General features: G+C 47.0%; 1 protein-coding gene across 2 annotated transcripts in view; it reads right to left on the bottom strand.

Moving 5' to 3' along the window:
• The window catches only part of ALPK3 (alpha kinase 3), a 45,361-nt gene that overhangs the window by 5,719 nt on the left and 14,949 nt on the right, over positions 1 to 24,693 (bottom strand). For both annotated transcript variants that reach the window (XM_036737024.1, XM_036737025.1), the window contains 9 exons: positions 19,215 to 19,332; positions 14,941 to 16,204; positions 9,272 to 11,246; positions 7,666 to 7,813; positions 7,253 to 7,380; positions 6,649 to 6,684; positions 5,804 to 6,084; positions 5,315 to 5,403; positions 3,817 to 4,040 (listed from right to left, as the gene is read on the bottom strand). In XM_036737024.1, coding sequence (XP_036592919.1) covers positions 3,817 to 4,040; positions 5,315 to 5,403; positions 5,804 to 6,084; positions 6,649 to 6,684; positions 7,253 to 7,380; positions 7,666 to 7,813; positions 9,272 to 11,246; positions 14,941 to 16,204; positions 19,215 to 19,332 — 4,263 coding nt within the window. The remainder of the gene's footprint in view (positions 1 to 3,816; positions 4,041 to 5,314; positions 5,404 to 5,803; positions 6,085 to 6,648; positions 6,685 to 7,252; positions 7,381 to 7,665; positions 7,814 to 9,271; positions 11,247 to 14,940; positions 16,205 to 19,214; positions 19,333 to 24,693) is intronic.

Below are 24,693 nucleotides of genomic sequence, written 5' to 3'. Positions count from 1 at the left end.
AATCAGGATAACACAGGATCTTGCAGCTTCCACATTAAGGGACCGAAGGGCTTGGAATACGATATTCCGGAGATCAATGGAGCTGGGATTAAAATCAAGAATCACCTACCCAGCAAAACTGGGTATCATGCTCCAAGGCAAAACATGGATTTTCAATAAAATAGAGGACTTTCAAGCTTTCTCAGTGAAAAGACCAGAGCTGAATAGAAAATTTGACTTTCAAACACGAGAATCAAGAGAAGCATGAAAAGGTAAACAAGAAAGAGAAATCATAAGGGACTTACTAAAGTTGAACTGTTTTGTTTACATTCCTACATAGAAAGATGATGTGTATGATTCATGAGACCTCAATATCATAGTAGCTGAAAGGAATACGCATACATATATACGTGTATACATATATATACATATATGTGTGTCTATGTGTGTATGTATATATATATATATATATATGCACACAAAGGGCACAGGGTGAGTTGAATATGAAGGGATGATATCTAAAAAAATAAAATCAATTTAAGGGATAAGAGAGGAATATATTGAGAGATGGAGAAAGGGAGAGATAGAATGGGGGTAAATTATCTCACATAAAAGTGGCAAGAAAAAATGGTTCTGTAGGAAGGGAAGAGGGGGCAGGTGAGGGGGAATGAGTAAATCTTGCTCTCATTGGATTTGACCTGAGGAGGGAATACCATACACACTCAATTGGGTATCTTACCCCACAGGAAAGCAGGAGGAAGAAGATAAAAAAGGGGGGATGATAGAAGGGAGGGCAGATGGGGAGAGGAGGTAATCAAAAACAAACACTTTCGAAAAGGGACAGGGTCAAGGGAAAAAATTCAATAAAGGGGGATAGGTTAGGAAGGAGCAAAATATAGTTAATCTTTCACAACATGAGTATTATGGAAGGGTTTTACATAATGATATGCATGTGGCCTATGTTGAATTGCTTGCCTTCTTAGGGAGGGTTCATGGGGAGGGAAGAGGGGAGAGAATTTGGAACTCGAAGTTTTAAAAACAGATGTTCAAAAACAACAACAAAAAAAAAAGTTTTTGCATGCAACTAAGAAATAAGATACACAGGCAATGAGGCATGGAAATTTATCTTGCCCTACAAGAGAAGAAGGGAAAGGGGGATGGGAGGGGAGTGGAGTGACAGAAGGGAGGGCTGACTAGGGAACAGGGCAACCAGCACATATGCCATCTTGGAGTGGGGGGAGGGTAGAAATGGGGAAAAAATTTGTAATTCAAACTTTTGTGAAAATCAATGCTGAAAATTAAATATATTAAATAAATGTTTTTTAAAAGTGCTTTTATATGTACTATATACAGCACAAAGAGAGGCCATATGGCACAATGAGTAAAGAGCTAGTTTTGAAACCTGGAAGACATGGGTTCAAATCACACCTCTGATGAGTACCAGCTGTTTAAACTTGGATAAGCCAACCTGTCAGGGTTCAGACAACTCTCTAAGATTATAAATCGAAGACAAGGTGCTGATCTGCATTGGGGGAGGAAGCTCCCTCACCTGGGATTTTGTGTATAGTGGCCGTGCTAGAAATATTTGTTGAATTGACTCTATGTGTGTATACATATATACATACATATACATATGCACATACATATATACATACTATTGCTGCTGCTGCCGCTACTACTGCTACTGCCCTGGGTTCACATCCTCCCTCGGTTAAGTGATGCTGAACATTTTAACTTATCCCCTGTGTCCTCATCTCTAAAATGTGGATAAAACGTGAGTGATCCCATCCCTCACAGAACCACTGTGAGGCTCGAGGGCGATGAACACTGTAAAGTGCTTTGCAGACCTCGCAGCCCTGTATAAATGCTAGCTGTTCTATTAAGTGAGGATTCATGGGGAGTCATTTCCAACGAGCTAAGGAGTCTGCAGATAGATTTCCCGGGTGTTCATGAACTTGATTTCAATAGAATTTTTTCTTGTTTTGTGTATTTAGAAAGCATTGGGAGGAGTCTCTAACCTTCACCAGACCTGCGAAGGGTCTGTGACATATAGAAAAGTTAAGAGCCCCTGAATTGTAGTTCATTTGAGACGATGAGAGGGCTTAGACAGTGGGAGTGGGAGTAGCTTTGCCCAAAGTCACACAGGTTAAATGGCAGAATTCAAACCCAGGCCCGCTGACTCTAAGGCCAGTGCTTTTCCCACAATGTCACACCACCTCCCAGAAGGTATATGAAAACACTTACAATAGTAAAGTATTACATAAAATGTAAGCTACAGGGGAGGGGGTTCCTGCTCAGGTACGGGCTGGGCTAGATGCCCCACTGCTCACCTTCCTTCTAACTGTGAGATCCTGGAACTGTTAGCTACAACTTGATTATTATCGTTGTTATTACTGCTACCTCAGCACCTCTAAGACACAAGATTTCATCAGGGTTGTAGGTACTCCCCTCACCAATGCAGGTTGCGACTCCTCTATGCAAACCCTAGATTTACCATCTAAGGTCTATGTCTATGAGCTGTTGTTGCTAAGGAATCGATTCATTCCAGCATCATCCTCCTGGTGATGAGACTGCTCCACAGAAGCCAGGTACGCAATCCATGCTGGGGCTCATGTTCAGAGGCACTATAAGGAGGGAAAGCCTGGTAGCTAGCACCTGTGTTCTGCTGATATGGCCCTCAACGACAGGGTCGTCTCCATGTCCCAGTGGAGAGGGGAGAATCATTAGCATTAGCATAGTCACGTAATATTAATAATAATAAGTTTATCAGAGCCTTTCCTGAGAGCTGGTTTTAAAAGCAGAGGAGAAAAAGGCACAAGAGCCTCCCCACCTCCTTACTGCTGGTTCAGCTCATTCATAGACACAAAGTCAGAGGGAAAACAGCAATGAGGCGTTTAGTCAATAAGCACCTACTATGTGCCGGGCACTATGCTATGAGAACTATCTGGAGGAAGGTCAATGAATATATCATAAAGCTGAGATTGTGAGATTATGAACTCCTCAAGGATGACGACTGTCTTTTGCCTCCATTTGTATCCCCAGCACTTAGCAAAGCACCTGGCATTAATAAATGTTTATGGATTAATTGATTCCTGTCCCACACACCCATGTCGGTTACATGGGGAAATGCCAAGGTGACCCTATGAACCTCTCGGAAAGTCAGAAATTCTTTTCCGCACAATAATACAGTCTAACAACTGACATAATATATACCTTTTTCTTGAACTTCATAAATCGCTATAATGGTTACCAAGGATAAAGGAAGCCAATGCCACAGTACTTTGGGAAATTGATTCAAGGAACTTATCTTTGTAATGGACAACTAGTGAATCTCTAAAGGACAAGCCTGCCTTCAACATCCCTCCTGCTCAAGAAGCTTCAATGGCTCCCATGTGCCTCTGGTATAAGACACAAACTCTTCAGCTTAGTATGAAAAGCCCTTTTCACAGCCTGGTTCCAGGCTTATTTCACATTAAAGGGAGCATGTTTTTTTTTTCTTTCCTTGTATCCCCAGCACTCAGCACAGAGTTGACCCATAATAAGTATTTAATAAATACTTGTTGACTGACTGACATAATTCCAACTTCCAGCCAAACCAGCCTACCCTTTTTAATGTTCCTCTATCTCTCGTCTCCATGCTTTTGCACTGGCTATCTCCCATACCTAAAAAGCACTCCTTCTTCCCCTTTACCACTTAGAGTCCTTTCAAAGTTCATCTCAAGTACAACCTCCTACAGGAAGCCTCACTACCTCCCAGAATCCCCCATGAGGACAAACATGATCCCATTTGGGCCTCTTCAGTCCCCTGCCACTCCCCCATCCCCCAAGCCCTCATACCTGCAAGGTCTGTGACCAGAAAGCTGCCATTTGTCCACTGATATAACCAGTGCTGGAAGGTCCGACACTTCTGGGCAGCCTCAGAGGTGACAGGGGCTGCCTGGGTGCCGCCGCTCTCCCAATCACGAGTACAGTACGGCTCCAAGGGCCTCCCCAGATACTCCTCCAGAGTGGCATATGGGATGCTGTTTGCTGGCCGGTAGATCAAGTACAGTGGGATGATCCTAAACACAGTCCCACCTTGCCCATGAGCATGGCACTCAAGCCCAAGAAAGCCCCCAACTCTACCTAGCCCTGCCTTGATTCTGGGACCTTACAAAGAAGTTCCTTCTAGGATTCCAGAAACTTATAGATGGGGAACTTTCTGGGAGAGGGAACTCACTGGCTACCACAGGTCCCTAAATAACTCCAGTCAGAATGCCCCCCATGCATAAACCATGTTCCCCCCCATTTTCTGGCCAATCTATGAAGAAGACAGCTATAGACAGAGTGCTGAAACTGGAGTCAGGAAGACTTGACAATCACTAGCAATGTGACCCTGAGCGAGTTACTTAACTTCCCATTTGTCTCAGTCTCCTCATCTGTAAAATGGGGCTAATAAACTTACCTACTTCCCAGGGTTATTGTGATGATAAAATGAGATAATGTTTACAAAATCTGTTGCAAATCTTGAAGCATTACATAAATGCTGCTGTTACAGGCACTATTATTATTATTGCTGGAGAGTTCCAGAAATTTGAAGCTGGAGACGGGGGTGATGATGGACACAGTTAGCTCAGATCACCCAGACCAGCCAGATGAGGAGTTTTTTTGGTAGTTGCTCATTAGAGTCTGGACTGGGTGACCTGGGTACCTTCTGTGGCCATGCGCAGTTACTACAGTGAAGGACCAAGACAGGAGAGTAACAGGCAAGATAGAAGAGACCCCTGACTAGGTTAGAATGTAACTCAGCGCTAGGCACACCCTGCTGACCTTAAAATTGAGTTATACCATCTAAAACCCACACATGAGGGGAGTAGAAACATTAAATCTGGCCTCCATGCAGAAACCCTTTGTATGATGACATCCAAAGCAGGAGAAACCATGGGGCATTTGGGAAATGGGACCTGAAGCCTCCTGGGTTCTCATCCCTAACCTATTTCAAGGCCCCTTTACCTTGCCATGCCTAAATTTTTTAATCTGTTATTTGAGGTATTGGGAGCGACAAAGTGATGGGGGGAGGAGAAGGGAGGATCAAGGGACAGAAGGAAAAATCAAAGCCAGAATCATGCATGTGCATATAAGTGCACACACTCAGGCTCTACTATGGGTGCATGCGAGACAGTACTTTGTACAGAACTAACCACGTTCTTTGCTCATCTCTACCTTACGGGGACTCTGACCATATGAGATCATATGGACACCTGCCTATCACTAAGAAGTAAATCAACATCCCTAGACCTCAGGAGCATCCTAAGGTCTAGGAAGCAAGAGGCAGAGAAAGAAGGGAAGAACTTACTCAGGAACCTCCCCAAAACCAGGGACAGCTCGGGCCTCGGCCGCAAAGATCTTGCAGTACTCTCGTGTCATGTTTTGGATCTTACATCCCTAGAGGAAAAAAAATGACCAAAGCCCTGGAGATAAACTTGCCCAGCTCCAGAGCCCGAAGCAAGATGCCAGGCAGAGGGAGGTAGATGTCAATGACGTGGATCACCATCTTTGGGGGATATAATATGGCAGACTTGCACACTGGGCAGGAGACTAGACAACATGAATTTCTAAGTTCCCCCACGATCTCGGAGATCTTATGCATCAATGACTTTCCCCAACCTCTATCCTAAAAGCCTTTGGATGCCCCCCCAAAAAGCTGAGACTGTTCCCCTATTTCTTTCTAGGAGCATAGCCTTCTTATGCAGCTCCCAAACTCAGTGGAAAGATGGGCTGGGGAATGGGGAGGAGACCAGCTAAGGACCTAGGACTGTGAAGCAGCAACAAAGGGGCCTAGTACCTGGATGGTGACATCATAATTCCTCCCCAGTAGAGCGTTCTCACTGCTGGACCCAAACACAAGTAGGTTGGGGACCTTGATGACACAAGTTCGGCCTGACTCAAAGATGGGCTCCAGTCCATAGATGACCTTGGCTTGGGAGGCCTTGCGAAGACCACGTCCGTGCCCTCTTCCACGGAGCTCTCCACTCACCAGTCGGCCAAAAAGTTTGTCCCCCCAGCAGCCTGAGTCCGCAAGACCCTTGGCAAACACCATGGGTGTCATCTCAATCTCTTCTCCAACTGGATAAGGATATGAGAAATGTGGGAGGTGGTCCCCTAGGCATAAGCCCTAGCCTACCCCTTACTCAGAGAGTCACATCCCTGGGTTGTATAGGAGGCGTGGCTGATGAGAGCCAAAAGAAGTGATCTTGAGACCACCCCTCTCCATCCTCCCCTGGGCTCAAGGTCCCAATCTGCAGTAATGCCGTCCTCATCCCTCATGTGAGGGGAGGGGCAACATTTAAGAAATGCCTCGCAACTCTGGGCCCACCGTCCCCCCCCCATCAGTTCCTCTTGTATACCCAGCAAAGGACAGATCACAGACTCGCAGGAGAGACCAAGGGGACATGATGGAAGGAACCCCTTCTAGGCTAGCCCTCTTCAGCCTCTCCCTCCCACACCCCTCTGAGGAAAAATATTGACTCTAGGCTGCAGGGAAAAGGGTTAGTGCACATTTTGGGGGTGGGGGGGGAGGAAGATTCCAAACTAGAACAGAAATTCCAAACCCGTGCAGGCAGTCATCCCTGTAGACAGTAGGGATGGCTATGAAGACCCATCAGCTACTTCCCAAGGGGCACACTCTACCTTCAACTTCTTCTCTGGAGATGAATCCTGACAACACTGAATGGGACAAAGGGAAATGGTGAGGGAGTGTTCTGGGTCCCCCTGCCCAGACTGGGAAAGATGATTTCCACTAACCAATAACCTCCAGGACCAAACATAAATTCCTCTGTTAGGCATTTCTACCGCCCCCCCCCCAAGACACACTCCCCTGACATCCCTGTCCCTCCCCACCCACCCCCCACCCTTTCAGTCTCCTTGGCTTCCTCTGGGTCTCATATTACCTTCAAATACATCTATATATCTTGTATGTACCTGGATATTTACATGTTATCTCCTCTACTAGAATACACCCTCCTTGAGAGCATAGACTGTATTTTGTTTGTTTGGGAGTTGCTGGGTTGTTTATTATTATCATCATCATTATCATTGGTTTGTATCTCCAATGTTCAGGCCAATGCCAGGCACACACACACAGTAAGCTTAGGGCAAAGGCTTGCTGAGTGAGTCGTTGGCTGACTCACCCTGTTTTCCTGTTTGGAGAATGTGCCTAAGAGCTTTATTGAACAGTTATATGTGTTGTGGGTCCCAGGGCAGTGGACAGGGGCTAAACAAGATCTTCACTCACCCTCAGGGCTGAGACAAAAGTTAGTAGAGTCTGTGCCGTGCTCATTTCGGATGGTACACTGATAGACACCACAGTCCCGAGGTGAAGCCTGAACAATCGCTAAGGCCGCCGGCCCTTCATCTCCCGCACTGCAAACAAAAAACAGAATCCAGAATGTGGGAATGTGACCTGGACTGCAGAACTTCGGGCTCACAAGGGCCCACCGGAACCCTCACTCTGACCAAAAGAAGTAGGAAAAGGCGACAACACAAGGTGTTCCTAACAAAACAAAAGCTGGCTCCCCAGTGAGTTCCAGGGATAGTAGAGACTCCAGCACGTTATTGTTGAGCCCTCTCAGCTCTCAGGACCACTGGGTGTGGAGAACCCAGGCTCTGAAAGCACCAGGCTCTGGCCAAAGCAGCCAGGCCCCTTACCTCCGCTCTACCTCTGCCACAGGGAGCTGGTCCTTGGCCCAGGTCAATATCGAGTCACTGAGGATGTTGAAGAACTGACACCACAGCTTCAGGCTTCCAGAAGCATCAGGAAACTGTTCCACTCGGATCTTCCGTATGACCTGGGGGGCTGATGGGGAAATGGAACTCTATAAGTCTGGTGAAAGCCCCTCTCTTTCTTAGGAGAACTGGATCTTCCCCAAGTCTTCTCCAGGGTGGCAGTAAGAAGGGCACTGGATCTGGAGTCAGGACACCTGAGTTCAAACTGTGTGACCTCAGCCAATTCACTTAACCCATGGATGCTGTTTCCTCATTGGCAAAATAGAAAAAGACTTTGGAAAAGATGATCTCTAAGGTTCCTTCTAGCTCAACATTCAATGAATTAACTTCTTCCCTTTGCTTTTATTTGTATACAAGTCTAGGGACACGTGGAAAGCTGGAAATCAGGATGTCTGGCTTTGCAGTATAACCCTGCTGAGGATTCGCTGTCACTCTGGCTAAGTTTTTCACTCTCTGAGCTGCCATTTTGGTGCAGTGGTACAAACTGGTACTTGAGGAAAGAGTTGAAAAGGTGAGGAATTACAGTGCCAGGTCACCTTTGCGATACTGATCTAGCTTCTCCCTGAAATGCCCATGCTTTCGCTCTCTCCACCTGTTCATCCATCCTCTGAAGCCTGATCCATAGGATCATAGGGGTAGAGACGGAAGAGAACAGACAGTCCATTAAATCCAATCTCTCAGTTTGTAGACGGGCAAACCAAGACTCAAAGAAGTTAACTGTCCTGCCCAAGGTAATACAGGTAGGAAGCATCAGACATGGGATTTGAACCTGAGACTCCAGAGACAGCATTCTTTTCATTGGTTCTCCCCCATCCCCCGATCCCCCAGTCATTACAGCCTTCATCCACCCACGCCCCAACCTCACATAATACTTTACATCCTTATTATGCATTTCCACATACTATTTTATAAGATAGTTACTCGTGAGTGCTACTGTTCCCCATTAGACTATAAACTATGAGAAAGCAGGGTATTTATCTTATCTAAATGTTGTATCTATCCTCCCAAGTACAGGGTGCTGCCTGGAGCAGTCCCTTAACAAGTGTCTGTTAAACTGAATTGCTATTTAATTGAATCCCAAGTGAGGCCTGAGGGGACAGTCTGAGCCCTGGCATAGAGAAAAAACAGAAAGGGTTCCTAGGCAACAGACTGGCATTAGGAGTTCTAGAGCCTTCCTGATTTCAAGAGCCCTGCTTGGCCCTGACCCCATGCCCGTCTGCAATAGGTTTTAACCACTGTTTCCAAATGCTACTTCTTGGGGCAACTGGTCCCCACACCAGGGTTTAAAGAGGGACCAAAGGAAGGGGTCAGGTAAATAAGAACACAGGAGTCTTCCCTATAGAAGGGGCAAGAACAAGAGCATAAATTTAAATCCCAGGCCCCTCGGCAAAACCTGGGCCCCCTTTAACCAGCTCCCCCTAAAACACACCTCTTTAGACATCCTCTCTTCACTACATGAGGTACCAAGGCCCTGTGTCCAGTTCTCTCCCACGAACTTTCTACCCTCCTTTCCCAAGCCAGCTCTCACCCTTGAAAAGGTCTTTGGTTTTTCTGGGCTTGGCTGTCTCCTCCTGTTTGCTGTCTTCAGGGGCCAACTCCATATCTGGCCCACTACCCAGGTCTGCAAAGTCTTCATCTGGACGAGGCACCTCAAGCATCTTTCTGCTCTGAGAAGGGGAATGTCTCTCCTTCGGGGGAGTCAGTGGGGATCCAGGTGCCAGGCTCTTCCTGGACCCACGAGGAGAAACTGTGGGGCTTTCTCTATCTTCAGGAGCAGGTGCTTCCCCCTCCCCAGCCACTTTGGCCTTTGGGAGAAATCTCTTTCTCCGAGCTCCCAAGGCCAGCTCCTCTGGGGTTGCACCTGGGAGACTCCCTCCATTATCTCCTGAGAGCTCTGCATCCCTGAAGGGCTCCTCTGTCTTGTTCTCCCCAAGAGGCTCCCCCATCCTGAGGGACCCTTGATCCCCACTGACCCAAAGGGACTCCCCCATTCTGCTTTCCTTGGGCCCAGTCCTAATTTCCTCAGAAGTCCCCTTGTTACTTTTCTCTGGGCCTTGCTCCTGGGTCTCCTCCCCCACCACAATGGTAGGGACAGTCAGTGGACTGGGGTATCTTCCCAGTGGCTTCCCTGCTGCCAGGGCCTTGTGGCCAGACTGTACCTCCTGGTCAATGAGGCCGGTGAGCCGGCGGGAGGTACAGGGGCTCAGTTGCAAGCTCTGTGCACTCTGAATGAGGTGGTTGTTCTCCACTCGCTCTAGGATCTTCCGAGATGTCCGGGGGCTCAAGCCAGCGATCTCCACTGTCGGTGCCAGAGTGTCTGGGGGACCGGGTCCCCCTGCAGGGGGCTGCTGGCCCTCTGGTCTCCCTCTGGCTTCAGTTTCACTCCGGTCTGTGTCTGCACTGGAAAGCTTCAAGAGCAGAAGTAAATAATTCTTCAAGGAATCAATGAGGCCACTGTCAGGGGCTACGGGGCTGGGAGCCCTCAGCCCAGCTCCTGGAATCTCAGGTTCAGACACCCCATGAGCACCAAGATCATTCCCTTCACTCATCGCAGCCTCAGTATCTGCACGATGACCCTGGCTGGGGGTTCCCACTCTGGGCAAGGCTTCACAGGGAGGCTCTGGCTCAGAGCGCCCTGAGGCCCAGGCTGCTTCTGGATGAGGCATCACAGCCACCTCAGAAGGCCCTCCTTGGACTTGTTTTTCCTGCATATTCTTTGGGAGGCAGACTGCCTTCAGGCTAGGAGTGCTGGGGGCCTTGGTGCTTTTGGGAGAAGTTGGATGGGAGTCAGAGGCAAGGCCCAAGGTTGTCCCTACCACAGGGTCAGACCCTTTCATACAGGCCTCATAGTCAGTGTTTATTGGCTCCTCAGTGGGCAGAGGCAACCCCACCTGGGGCTGTCGAACAACTTTGTCAACTTTGATAGAGCCTGGTTCCCCTAGCCTTCTGCTTTCCTTTCTGTCCACTGACCTCCCCCCAGCTTCTGGCCCAAGAGGGCCTGGGAGGCTCCCTTGTGGGTTCCCAAGGGCTGGAATCTGTGTCTCCTCAGACCTGCCCTGTGAAGGATGGGAGGATTCCACGGGCAGCCTCTTGAAGTGGCTAGGTCTCTGAGGAGCCCCTGTTGTCTGGAACCCAGGCTGCAGGTCATGGCTACTCTCCCTCTCTGGCCGTGTTACTGTGACCACCTGTGTCCTCTCATCTCTCTCTGTGCGATCCACATGGGTTCTCCCAACCACCTGTCGGTTCACATATGCCTGTGTCCTCAAATCAGCACGTGTCCTCGAGTCCTCCTGTGTCCTCACACCTTCCTGTGCACTCTCCATCTGGGCACTAACATCCATTGGCTTCTTTCCATCCCTCTTTGTCCTCTCTTCTTCCTGGGTCTCCACATCCATGGGCTCACTGCTCCCCTGTTTTCCTTCACGGTTGTGGCTGAGACACTCTGCAGCAGAACTGCTGTCAGCAGATGTTGCAGGAGCTCGGACCACCTGGGTCTCCAGGGCCTGAGAACAGGGAGAGAGTAAGAAATAAGACGGTGGTGTTTGTGTTGCTAAAGTTTGCAAAGCTGTTTACATGCATTGTATCACTTGGTCCCCAATTGATACTGGGAGGTAAACAAGGATAGAGACCAGAGCAGTGATTTCACTGGTATGGAGGAGGCTTGGATGAGAAAATTCCCTCTACCAATCCAGGTCTGCCCCTTCTCTACAACTTACAGTCTTAAAGAATTGCCTAGAGTACTGGGAAGTTAGGGTCCCAGAACTAGTACGTGTCAGAAGCAGAACTTGAACTCAGGTCTTTCTAGATCCGAGATGACCTCTCTATCCACTATCCTACACAGCTTCTCAGTGAAGTAAATACTATTAACTCCATTTTGTAGAGGGACGTGGCTAGCCAATGTCAGTTGGTACTAGAACTTAGGTCTCTCCTGGCCCCGGATCCAGTGTTCTTTCCTCTAAACCGCACAGGTCCTTGCTATCTATCATACCTATTATGCCTGTTCTGTGATTCCTTTGCAGCCAGACTACTAGCCTCACTGAAGCCTTGCTCTGTCCTTACCAGGACAGTACTAATGGGAACCTTACCATCTGTCTGTCTCATGCCCTACTGTATTGGGCTTCCCACTAGAAACTGAGGCTAGGTGGGAAGGATTTGGCCACAGGCAAAGCCTGGTGCTTCCCTCAATTCTAGAGCATCAGAATTCCTTTCCACCTGATCTGAGGTCTATAGCATGACACTCTGCAGGAAGACTTGGCACTGGATTTATGGTCTTTGTTGGGCTGAGAACAGAACCAAGAGGAGAGAAGGAAAGAGTCACGGACAACTTTGGAGCATCCTATTCTCCCAGGCGGGCTGGATTAAGAGCTGTTCTCTCTAAAGATTTCCCTAAGCCTGCTTCTCCACCTTATGTCTACCAGTTCCTCAGGATGATGTGAAGTCCCAGATCCTGTCCCTTTGGGGCCTCTGCCCTCAGCAGATCACACCAACACTTCCCTTCTCTTGGGTGGGCAGGAAGAAACACAGGCAGTGTTCTGAATGGGTCAGTTCCTTCCATGTAATGTATGTTCCTACAATCCCTAGACCTGGGGTACTCTGGAGCTCATAAATTGGACTATAGGACCCTGCCCTCCTAGCACAGAGTGAATGTAAATACTAAATAGTAACTGTTTCTCTGTTGGCCAGGAACCCTGAGGGTCTTCCCCTCCCAGTTTGAATTTTTTTTTCTTTTTGAGTTTTTGATTAAAGGGGCCATTCCTTGACTAACTTCTTAAAGAGGCCTATTCACTAATAGGCATTACCTCACTCAAAGTGAGAACCTGAAAAGATCTCAGCCTGGAAGGGCTAGGGTCTCCTAATGCATCCTGGGCCATGAATATCAGGCCACTGGACCCAGATGGATCTGGAGGAGAAAGTGAGGCTGGTGACCTTGCACGGCCCACCCTCACTCAAATCAAAGTCAAGTGCAAGTCATGTCATCACTTCCCTGATGTCATGGTCCTCTTCGAAAACGAAGAACAAACACAACAACAACACCTGAGGTATAAGTCTTGGACACTTCACCTAACATAGCACACTTTGTGTTACCAGAAACTCAGGAGCCCACGTCTTTATCAAACCCCTCACCAACTTGATAACTGCTTCTGATCCACAATCCCCAGCTCTCTCTGCTTGAGAAGATGCTCACCCTTCCCCCACTTCCCTACCCCCACCCCCAGAGCCCTTAGGCTCCACATTTCCAGATTTCAGCAGCTCAGGCTCCGGGTCTCCAGATATAGCTACCCTCTTTGTTCCCAGGAAGACTAAAATCTAAAAGCCTCCACTGCTGCCAGATAATAGCCACAGGGTGGGGGGCTGCAGGAAGCTCCTGATAGGGCCTGGCAATTTCTTCAAGGACACTCACCCTGATCTCCCTCTCTTTGCGGAATTCCTCCCTGCCGACATCCTATCAGTATCACCCAGCTGGGCCCTAAATTGTCCTTTTCCTGCTTCATGAGTGTCCATCTGTCTCCTTAACTAGTCTGTGAGCTCCTCAAGGACAAGGGGCCCTGTCTTCCTCCTTTGTCTCTCTGAAGGACTGGGCACCAAGTCAATGTCCCCAAAATGCCTGCTGATGGATATACAAGTGAATATCTATATTCTCCAAAATAAAAAGTCTGGCCCTTTATTATAACAGGGTTGTTCTTTGCCTTTACAGAGAATACAGTCAAAGAGCATATGCATCTCATAGATTTAGAGCAAAAAGAAACCTTAGAAGTCATCAGTTCCAACTTCCTCATTTTATAGATCGGGAAAGATCATCTGCCCAAGGTGAATTACCAAAGGTAATTATTACCAAAGAATAAATGGCAGAATCAACATTGGAACCCGAGCACTCTAAATCCAGATCCAATCACTGTAAAGAAGCCATTGTCATTATCATTGATATTAATGGGATACTTTAAAGTTTTCAAAGCCCTTTACATACGCTCCCTCATTTGAGCCCCACCACAACCCCGTAAGGTTACTAGCATAATTTTCCCCATTTTACAGATAAGGAAGCTAAGTGGACAGCACACATTGTCCTATAGAACCGACATTTTCAGTAGAGCTGTTCAGATGCTGCAATGATCTCTCCAGTGGTCAGGTAGGATGAAAGAAGTCCCAGAGAGTCCCACTATACCCCAGCTTCTGCACTGAACCATCCCTTGCTAGAGTACTATCTAACATGGGAAGGGTAATCACAGATCTAATCCAAGGGTTGGTATTAAGAGAGTCACGGTTGAGGAGCTGCCCAGAGACAGCTAGCATTTATAAAGAGAGTTTTAAAGCTTGCAAAACATTTTAAAAACATTATCATACTTGATCCTTACAACTACACTATAAGGTGGCTATTACTATCTTCTTTTTACAGATGAGGAAACTGAGACCAAGAGGTAAAGTGTCTTGACCACAGCTAGTAAGTGTCTGAGTCAGGATTCAAAGTAAGATCTCCCTTACTCTATCCACTGTGCCACCAAGTTGGCATCGTTTTCAAGTGTCTTAAGGGAATTTCTGGAACATGAGGGATCCTGGTTGGTAGAAAATCCACTTTGTCCATCCCCTGTAGTTCATCTCCACCACCCTGAAATGGCCATCTGGTCCCACAGCCCTGCCTCCTCATTAGCTGGCAGAGGGATATGCCTTCACATTGGGCAGGATAACAGGGATATCGACAAGGTTCCCACAAGCCCAGCAGCTCCTGGAAACACCGATTAAATGACCAAACTAGACACACAGAGTAAAAGAGATGGTCAGGAACAGATGCAGTCATAGACTCAGGGCATGACTGTACTGTCAATGCCCCTGTCCTTGGGGTGAATTAGGCTTCCAATTCCCCAGGGAAAGCCACTCTAGCCCCTGAAGCCTTTAAAAACTGCCCTTGGTCACAGTGGATCTCCTCCTCAGACAGTAGGACACTAGAGGAAGAGATTTTCCTGTATTTTGAGGGCAAATGGGCTCAGGCAGCCCACAGACAGGTTTTGTCATCCCTGTAGATTTGGAATTAGGTGATGGGCCCTGGGTATGGGGTTGCAGCAAATGTCCCCTGGCCCTGCCTGGCACTGTGTCTCCTCCCCACTCCCTTTCCATAAATAACTCTGAGCACTCTGGCTGCCAGACTGCTTTGGAAACATTTTCCATGAAGTCAGACTCTCAAAAAAGCTGTCACGTCACTCTTACCTCACAAGGGGTCCTGTGGGCCATCGGCTTCTGAGCAGGGCTCTCCCGGGTCTTGTGCTTTCGCCGGGCTGGGGGCGTTGGGACAGTGGCTGCTGGCTCAGGGGAAATTTCCAAGGTCTGGGCCCCTTGCTGGGGAGAAGGGCCCAAAACTCCTGAGGGGGTACCCACAGAGGCAGAAGGCTGGGAATCACTGTTGAGGTCACATTTTGGTTTAGGAGGGGCAAATCTTTTTCTATTAAATACCCTGGGAGGCTGTTGGGCAGAGGGGGGCACTGACTGGCCAGGAGGCAACTTCTCTCCTCCTGTCTCTCTCCCTGGTAAGGCCCCCAAAGGGATACCACTTTGGGAACTTCCACTTGGGGTCTGGAGTCTTTTCTCAGTGGCAGTAGACTGGGTGTTCTCCAGGTACATGTCCTTTAAGGAGAAATAAACATTGCCCTCTGGGGTAGGGGCTCTTGGGCCCTTGCCAGTCTTGACCCCAATTTTGCTTGAGTTTCTAGCCTCCTGTGCCACAGGAGAAGTTGATTCCAGGGTCCCATCTGTCCTGTCCAGCTTTGTGGCCTTTGAAGAACTCTCTCTTTGAGCAAGTGGGGTATTCTTCACCTCCATGTGACCACGTGGCCAGCTGGAGTCTGATTCTGCAGTGGTTAGGGTGGGATTTTCAGATGTTCTTGTTCCTTCAGGTTTTTGCTCACTTGTCCTTGTCCCCTTGCGGCTTGGCCCCTCTTCTTTCTTCTTCTTCTTGGCCACAGACTCCTTGGTGGGTGGTCTCTGGGAGATGAGCTCCACAGCTTCACAGATGTAAGACAGAATGCCATCTCCACTCTCCTCACTGCTCTCCAAGGTGGCATCACCATTACTGGTGACCTCGCCCCCTGTAAAGCTATTGGCCAGACCAATGGCTGGGCTCCACGGTGGCTCATTGGTCTCTCCTTCAAGCTCAGGCTCCAGGGCTCCATCCTCAAGGTCCTTACAAGAAGCAGAAGGACCTTGCTCCCTTGCCCCACTCAGCCGCCGCTTCCGCTGAAATCGATCTGGACTGAGTTTACGTACTGTGTCAACCTCCGACACCATCTTCCCATACTTCCTGCTCTGCTCAATCTCCCGCATCTTTGCCTCTGCCTTCCTCTTCAGCTTTGCAAACCATCGCTGGTGAATCTTGTACTCAGTCATGGTCCCCACTTCCAAGACTCCTGAGCAGGACACAATGCCCTTGGCATTTCGAGCAGATGCCTGGTAGATAGCAGCATCTTCTTCTTGGCACCTAGAGGCACAAACAGTCAGGTGAGGAAGCAGTACCCTGATCCTGGCAGATTGAGAACCCACCCAAGCACCAGGTTCCACCACCCCCCCACCCTGCACATTGGAAAAAGCCTTTATTCACACTGGCATAACTCAGCCTGGTAGAAAAAGCCAGCATTCCTCACACCAATGTTCCCTGTACTAGACACTCCACCTCCAAGCTCTGGGCACTCTCACTGGGTGCTCCCATGCCTGGAACTAACTCTATCCTCATCTCTGACTCCCTGGCTTCCTGAAAGTCTTCACTAAAGTCCCACTTCTGTAAAAAACTTATCTCAATCCCCATTTAATGCTAATGCCTGCCCTCTGTGGAGTATCTCCAATTCATTCATTCATTCATTTTTGGGGGGAGGAGGAGGGAGTTAAGCACCTTACCCAGGGTCACGTAGCTAATAAGTATCTGAGTCCACATTTGAACTCAGGCCCTCCTGACTCCAGATCCGCTAGATACCTTGCAATTTCTCCTCTACATATCTTGTTTGTACATAGTTGTCTCCCCATTGGACTGTAAGTTCTTTGAGAACAAGAACTGTCTTTTGTCTTTTCATGTCTCCCCATCATTTAATACGGTGCCTGGAACATAGTAGATTCTTGTTGTCTGATTCACAAAGCTTTTTAAAGTTTGCAAAGCACTTTACACTCACTTGATCCTTATAACAACCCTATGGAGGTGGGTGCTACCATTACTCCCAACTTACAGATGAAGAAACTGAGACACAGAGACATTAAGTGACTGACCCAGGGCCAGCTAATGCGTTTCTTTGATTGAGGCAGTAGTTGAACTGAGGTTTTCCTGACTCCAAGTCCAGTAAGAGTACTGGACAATTGTTACATTTTAATTACATTTTAATTCTCCCACCACATAGATAAAGAAACTAAAACCCAAGGAAGGCAAGTGATTGAACACATAACCACAATCAAGCGGGGTTCAGGAGAGTCCCCAACAGGAGCAGATGGCATCACAGAAGCTCTGGGGGAAGAAGACTTACAGATGGGTATTTCCAAAGGGTCAGAACCCCTTATAGTCACTATAGCTACAACTACAAATCCTGGGGTATAGGATTAGCACCTCCCTCATTCTGAGGGGCTCAGCTCTACTCTCTTCCCTGGAACAAAGTCCTTCCAAGCTGAGTTAGGCCACATCATTCTTCCATTCCCAGGAACCACAGCAGCTCTAAGAATACCCGTCCTCAGGTCACCGTGACATGAGAACAGGTAGGAAGGAGTCTCTGAAACATGGACTACCTAATGCTCAGAAGTGGGTTACAGGAACAATAGGGCTTCTGGTCTGTGTATCTGTAAAACTCTGAAATACAGTATAGAACAGGGGTGGGGAACCTGTGGCCTTCTAGGTCCTTGGAAGCAGCCTTTTGACTGAGCCCAAGTTTTACAGAACAAATCCTTTTATTGTGAAGTTTGGATTCAAAGGGCTACACTTGAGGACCTAGAGAGCCACATGTGGCCCTGAGGCTGCAAGTTCCCCATCTCTGGTATAGAACATGACAAAAACCAGACAGTATGGTGCAATGGGCAAAGTCCTAGACTGGGCATCAGGACTCTTGGGTCCTTGTCCTGGCTTATTCATTTACTAGTTATATAACCTTGGCCAAAGCACTTAACCATTCTGGGCCTTGACTCCCTCCTCTGTAAAATAAAGAGGCGGCAGCAATACCATTAACAGGCTCATACCCCAAAGGATTTTTATGAACAAAAATATTTATGGCAACCCTTCCGATAGTGGCAAAGAATTAGAAACTGAAATGCCTATAAATATAGTTCAGAGAAACCTCAGAAGACATTTTGAACTGATGGAGAGTAAAGCAAGCAGAACTGGGAGAATGATTTATATAATACCCACAGCATTCTAAAGATGAGTAACTTTTAAAGACTTAGGAGCTCTGGTCAACACAATGATCAGCCACAATTCCAGAGGATAGACAGTGAGGTTAAATTCTCAGTGTGCACACTTTTACCTTGGAAATCAGACAATACTACATATCAAGGCTTGATTTACTCTTTTATTGAGTATCTAGACTTAAGAAAGTGACAGAGAAAATGTTAATATGCAGATTAAACTTAAAAGTTTGTCATGAATATATTTTCCTCCTGGAGAGCCGGCTATTAAACATTATCAGCACGCTATTGCATGCTAGCCACATCATGATAAAATAATGATGGGTTCAAGATGCAGAATGAGACAGTTGCAGAAGTTGCAGAAAGGCAGATTTATGTTTGATGGAAGGAAAAATTTCCTTATAATCAGAATGATTCCAAAAAAAGGCAATGGACTATCTCAGAAAGTAGTGGGTTCTCCCTCCCTAGAGATCTTCCAGCAAAGGCTGGAAGATCATTTGTCAAGAATACTGTAGGGGAAATTCTTAGTCAAGTACAGACTATGCTATATATAAACCTTGAACTCCCTTCCAACTCTAAGATTCTGTGAAGTCATATAGTCTCCCTAGGTCTCAGTTTCCCCATCTGAAAAATGAGAGGGTTAGACCAGATGATCTTTAAGACCCCTAGTAGACCTAAGTCCTATAAGCTTTTGTACCAGGGCCTGGGGGAGGAGGGAAAGACTTAGTCTTAGCACCAAAGCAGTCAGGATTCTTGACTCCCCAGGCAGAGATGGGTCCTGGCTAAATGAATGGCACTAATCTAGTGGGTCGCCTCCCCTATTGCTTTGGACAGTCAGTCTTCTCTCTCCTACAGGCTGGAGGGGCCCCAAGAGAATTGCCTTCATGAGGGTCAGGGTGTAATAAGACCTCTCAGTCCGTCTCCATTCCACTCTTCCCTGAGAAGAGCAGATCTATAGCTTCCTCCAACTTCCATTGGACTCAAATGTCACTGAGTATTTCCCCTTCAGTGACTGACACAAAGCCACCTCTCACCACATCCATCCCAACACAGATGCCTTCACTCCCCTCCCCTGCATCTGTGAAGGGAGCGGCCCACACACTCCCACTCCCACTCACTTGTACAGCTGTAGGGTGTGCCGATTCCCCTGCTGAGAAATCTCATATTTTGGCAGGCCACAGTAGCGGTCCAGCTCCTCATCATCTTTGTACCACGTCACCTCGGGCTCCGGGTATCCTGAGGAGGAAGTAGGACAGCATTGTAGAGACAGCAATTCCAAATCATCTGGGAGCAAGGAAGAAGACTCCCAGTGACAGGCCCCAAGCACTACTGAACCATGCTGTTGTTTAGAAACTCAGTCTTGCTAAGGCAGAGAGGCCTTAATAATAACAGTAGCTGGCTTTTATTTAGCACTTTAAGGTTTGCAGAGTACTTTACAAATATTATTTCACAACAACGCTAAGAGGTAGGATGCTATTATAATTCTCATGTTATAGGTGAAGATACTGGGGCAGACAGAGATCACGTGACTTGTCCAGAATGACACAGGTAGGCTCTGAGGCAAGATTTGAACTCAGGTCTTCCTATGTCACCTAGCTGCCTCTAAGAAGGAAACTCCCAGACCTCCAGGCAGGAGAGCCTGGAAGGACTCAGAGACAGCTAACCACTGATACCTAGCCTTTTCCCCCAGTACCTGAATATTCTATAAACTGGCAAGAGTGGAGTGGGTCAATCACAGGATCAAAGTAAAATGGAATATCAGAAAGGGGAGAGATATTGGAGGTCTTCAAGCCTGACCCCCTTATTTTACAGATGAAGAAATGAGGCCCAGAGGGACAAAGTGACCTACTCAAGATCTCAACAAATCAGGGGAACCAGTGTGTCTCCTGACTCGCAGTTTACTATCTTTCTGTCTATCCTGTTCTGTCTAATCATGGACTCACAGAGCTGAGAAGGACCTAAGTGATCATCAGTTCTACCCAACTAATTTTACAGATGAGAAAGCTCAGGCCCAAGAAGGTTTTATTTTGTTCTTTTACATAACTTGACCAAGATTACATAAGAAATTATTTCTGCATCCCTTTCTTCCAGGCTGGAAGTATGAGGGCTTCTCACAGACCCAATCCCATCACTGATCAACATGGCAGCAGGTTGTTTCTGATATTTATGGCTGCCCCTCCTTTAGTAGCCTGGTGCTGCTTGCCCTGCCCACTGCAGCTCAGAATTCCTGTGTTCCTGTGTTCAAGAGATCCACCAACCTCAGCCTCTCTAGTATGTGGCATGAGAAGTGTGTGCCACCAAACCCAGCTAATTCTATGTTTCCAAATACCAATCGTTCCTACTGTTTGGGCTCTGGCTCTGTCCTCAGAGATACAGTCTTACTCAGTCACTACCCTTATTCTCCAGCGACTATAACACACTTCCTACCTAAGAGGTGTCTTTTGGAGGTCATAAACATTAACATAATAATTTCTCCTATAAATATCTAATAAATGTTTATTGAGTTAAATATGCAAGAAACAGTCCTAGGTGCTAGGGAAGATTCAAAAATGAATATGTAAATACCACATCTGTCCTGAAAAAGCTTACAACAAGGCAGATAAGACAAAGATGCAAGTAACTGAATTACATGGCAGTACCAATACATGCTGTGAGACCTAAAAACAAAGTGCTTTCCTGGTTTAAAGAAGAGAAGTTTTCCAGCTTGGGAGTTGGGGGACAGGGTGTCATGGTGAATCAGGGTAAATTTCAGAGAGGAGAAGGCATTTAAGACAGCCCTTTAAAGATGGGTGGAATTTCAACAAAATGAGATGAGGAAGACGGCATGCCAGGTGGAGGGAACAGCATGAACAAAGGTACAGAGGCAAGAAGCATAAAGCGTGTTTTAGGAACCTGTGCCTGGCACATGGTAGGCACCCGGTAAATGTTGAGTTAAATTGACTAGGGGACACTGGGGTCTAACTAGGGCAGGACTGGGAGATAAAAATGGATCTAGAACAACCCTGGCACTCTTCCCATCCAACCCCAGCCGTAAAGTGAGCTCCATGTTTCCACTGAGCTAAAAGCCCCAGGTTACATCACTGCATCTGTGTGCATCTGATAAATGCCAGGGACCACAAATGTCCTCAGCCGTTCTGTGGAATGATCTCACCACTGTGAGGGGCTGGTTCCAAGCCTCCCTGTCCCATGATGTGCCTCCCAACCCGGATTCCCACAGGGATCAGCTGAGTGGCCTGACAGCTGGAGGAAGCTCTCAGAAGCAGGAAGTTCAGGGAACTTAGAACCTGCCAGTCTCAGAGCCTGGATACCATACTGTGGTGCTTATGCAAACAGGCAGGGAAAGGTCAGCGGCTCAGAGCTGCAAAACAACTCAAGGACTTGAGGAAATGTTCTCCCAGAAAGAAATTTGACTTAATCACCGAGTTATTTTCAACTCTGCCAAGGAAGAAGACATGCACTCACCCAAGATATGGATTCATTTAGCTGTACCCTCATGGGCACTCATACCACCCCGAGCAGATCAGCCTCCAGTGGCACAGACTATCTATTTCATCTCTCCGTGTTACCGCCTTGGCTTAGGAGGGACATGATATCTTCAAATATCTGAGGGACTGCCTTGTGGAAAAGAGATTAGGCTTGGTTTGTTTTTCTCCATTCAGGCAGTCAGTAAACATTTCCTAAGTCCCTACTATTTGTCAGGCACTGTGCTAGCTGCTGGGGGTACAAAGAAAGGCAAAAAAAACATTCCCTGCCCTCAAGGGGCTCCCTCTCTAATGGGGGAGGCAACATGCAAACAGCTATGTCCAAACAAGCAATATTTACAGGAAATGATCAACAGAATTGTTTGGAAAAGGCTTCCTGTAGAAATTCCAGGATTTAAGCTGGAATCAATCAATTAATAAACATCTGTTATAATGAGCCAGGCACAGTCCTAGGCACTGAGGATACAAGGACACAAACAAAACAGCCCCTACCTCCAAGGAACTTGTATTCTTTTTTTTTTTTTTTTTAGAACTTATATTCTTAACAGGGTAGGGCAGAAGTGGGGCCAATTATGGAAACTCACGGGAAAGCAAATTTAGATATTTGGATAATTTGGATACTAAAATTTATAAATTTGGATACTAAGGACATTCAAGCAAAGGCCAGATTCTTGCACAGAACAGGAGGTGGGACTAGATGACCTCTGAACTGCTTTGTAACTCAGATTGTAGGGCTCCTGCTTCACAGATAGAAAATACCCATGCATATATTCACACAGGGCTTTGGAGTTTTGGGGTTGTAAACCTACTGAACAGAAGAAAAATGAGATTGGCAAGGAGTAGCAAGCTGAGATCCAGCTGTGTTTTGGCCATCCTTGGTTTGGAGACCCTCAAAGGAATGGGGCTGATGGAAGGAAGGCCATGAAGATTTAAGTCTAGGTCTGCTCTAGGGTGAGCCTGGAAGTCTTGTTTGGTTCAGGACCATCTGAGCTGAAGACCTAAGGCCTTTTGGAATGCTCTTGCTTTCCCAAGCTTGCTCCAGACCAGGCTTTTCTAGACTCTGCTTCCCTATTTCTGAGTGGCCTCCCCAAGATGTGCAGATAGGATGCAGCGGCATGTATAGGATCACTTTTGATGGAGTCCCCAATCTATTCCAGGAGGGTCCCAAAAAGAGAAGACCAAAACATTGTGAGTTTCCGTCAAATAAACAGGAAAGGGAGTGAAAGCCACAGGAAGCCTAAATAACAGTGACCTCAATCCACCAAACAAGCCGGTGCTCATGATAATGAAAGAAATTATGTGGGGGATAAGTTGTGTCCTTCTAAGCACCTGTGGCTGTGGCACTTGCTGGATCATCGCTGTGACTAGTTCCAGGAAATGACATTTTTGTGCCCCAGGCAACATTTGAAAATTGTGTCTACTGGAAGCAACATATGCAACTTGACTTTTCATTGAATAAATACCTATTTCCACAGACCATTCTATTTTCTGGCATTAAAAATATTCGCAAGTATAAAAAGTAATACATGCCTCCTTGTTCTCCCTATTCCTCTTCCCCCTGCATGGAACCCATGAGAAAGTTGCCTATTTTGCAACAAAATTCTCCATACATTATCTCACAGCACCCTCACTTGAGGGGTGCGGCTGATGGAAGGAAGGCCATGGAGATTTAACTCTAGGTCTGCTGTAGGATGCCCCTTGTGGGATGAACAGGATAGGCTCTGGGACTGGAAAATCCAGGGCTACGATTCTCAAAACCTTTCTTGGACGATGCCCTGATCAGTCCTTCCTACTAGCTAAGCCTGTCTACTCAAGCAAGAAGCTCCCCTAAGAAGAATGGAACAGAGACAGCCTCTCTTTTCAGATCTTTGTTAAATCCGCTGCCCAGATTTCTTTCTAGCTCTATGTCCGGCTCTAAACAGTGACTACCCAAGTAGGAGGGTGAAATTCCAGTGGACATTAGGGTCCTGAATCCTATGTGGTGTAGCCTTCACTGATGCACATAGTATTCTTTTGGGGAGCAAATAGGCTCCAGTGACTAAAGGGCAGTGGTTAGCTCTCTAAAGAGGCCTATTTAGAACAGTGTTCCAGGTTCCAGCATGCAGTTCTCTCTAGCCTGTCCTGTCCATCAAGGAGCCCAACCTACTCCATCTGGGAGCTTGATATAGGAAGAGAGCTCTCCCTAGACCTGCACTCTGAATTAACAATCCCTGAGAAATTATCTGAGTTCATTGGCATTCCAGACAAATTGGACTACTAGCTGTTCTCCTACTTGACCATTCCATCCTTCATCTCTGTGCATTGGTACAAACCATTTCTACTCCTGTAACTACCTCCCACCTTATCTCTGCCTCTCAGAAACCTTCCCTCAAGACTCAACTCTAGTGCCTTCTGCTGCTAAGCCATCCAGGGTTCCTGCCCCACCTCAGTGGTTGGCACTTTCTCCCTGTCCATTTTCTTTGTCCTTCATTTATTTACAGCTTTGTTGTATATAATAGAACATAAGCTTCCTAAGGGCAGAAACTGTTTTGGTTTTTTTCTCATTATAGACCTGGAGTCTAGCACAGTGCCCTGTACTTAGTAGGCTCTGACAAAATGTTTGTCAAATTGAATCCCATCTAGATCCTCACCAACCTGAACATACCATCATAACAATATATGATCCTCAATACAACAATGATACTAGCGCTGAGCAAATGCTGGAATTCTTCTGTAAAGCCAAACACACACACACACACACACACACACACACACACACACACACACACACACACTGAACCAACTACCACCTGTACAAAAGCCGCTGACAATTGGGAACAGAAAACCAGGACACAGGCATGTGAAAACAGGAATTTTGGCACAGGGGGTCCCACATAGACATATGCACAGAACAAGCTAGTCTTAAGCACAAGGGGAGTAAGCAGCCACCCCCGTAATATGATTTCAAGAATACCCGAAAATACTCCTTTACTCTACAAATATTTCTCCCATTAGCTTCCTGATGTTTGAAATTCCACAAGTAGAGATTCATTCCTTTGGCTTATGACTTGTTAAAATATAAATACAACCAGGAAAAAGGCAGCACGGTGCAAGGGGAAAGTGCTAGATGCAGAGT

The sequence above is a fragment of the Trichosurus vulpecula genome, chromosome 8, assembly GCF_011100635.1.
Source record: "Trichosurus vulpecula isolate mTriVul1 chromosome 8, mTriVul1.pri, whole genome shotgun sequence".
NCBI classification, from domain to species: Eukaryota; Metazoa; Chordata; class Mammalia; order Diprotodontia; family Phalangeridae; genus Trichosurus; species Trichosurus vulpecula.
The sequence above is the reverse complement of the archived record's forward strand: the minus strand, read 5'-3'. Positions and strand labels throughout refer to the sequence as shown.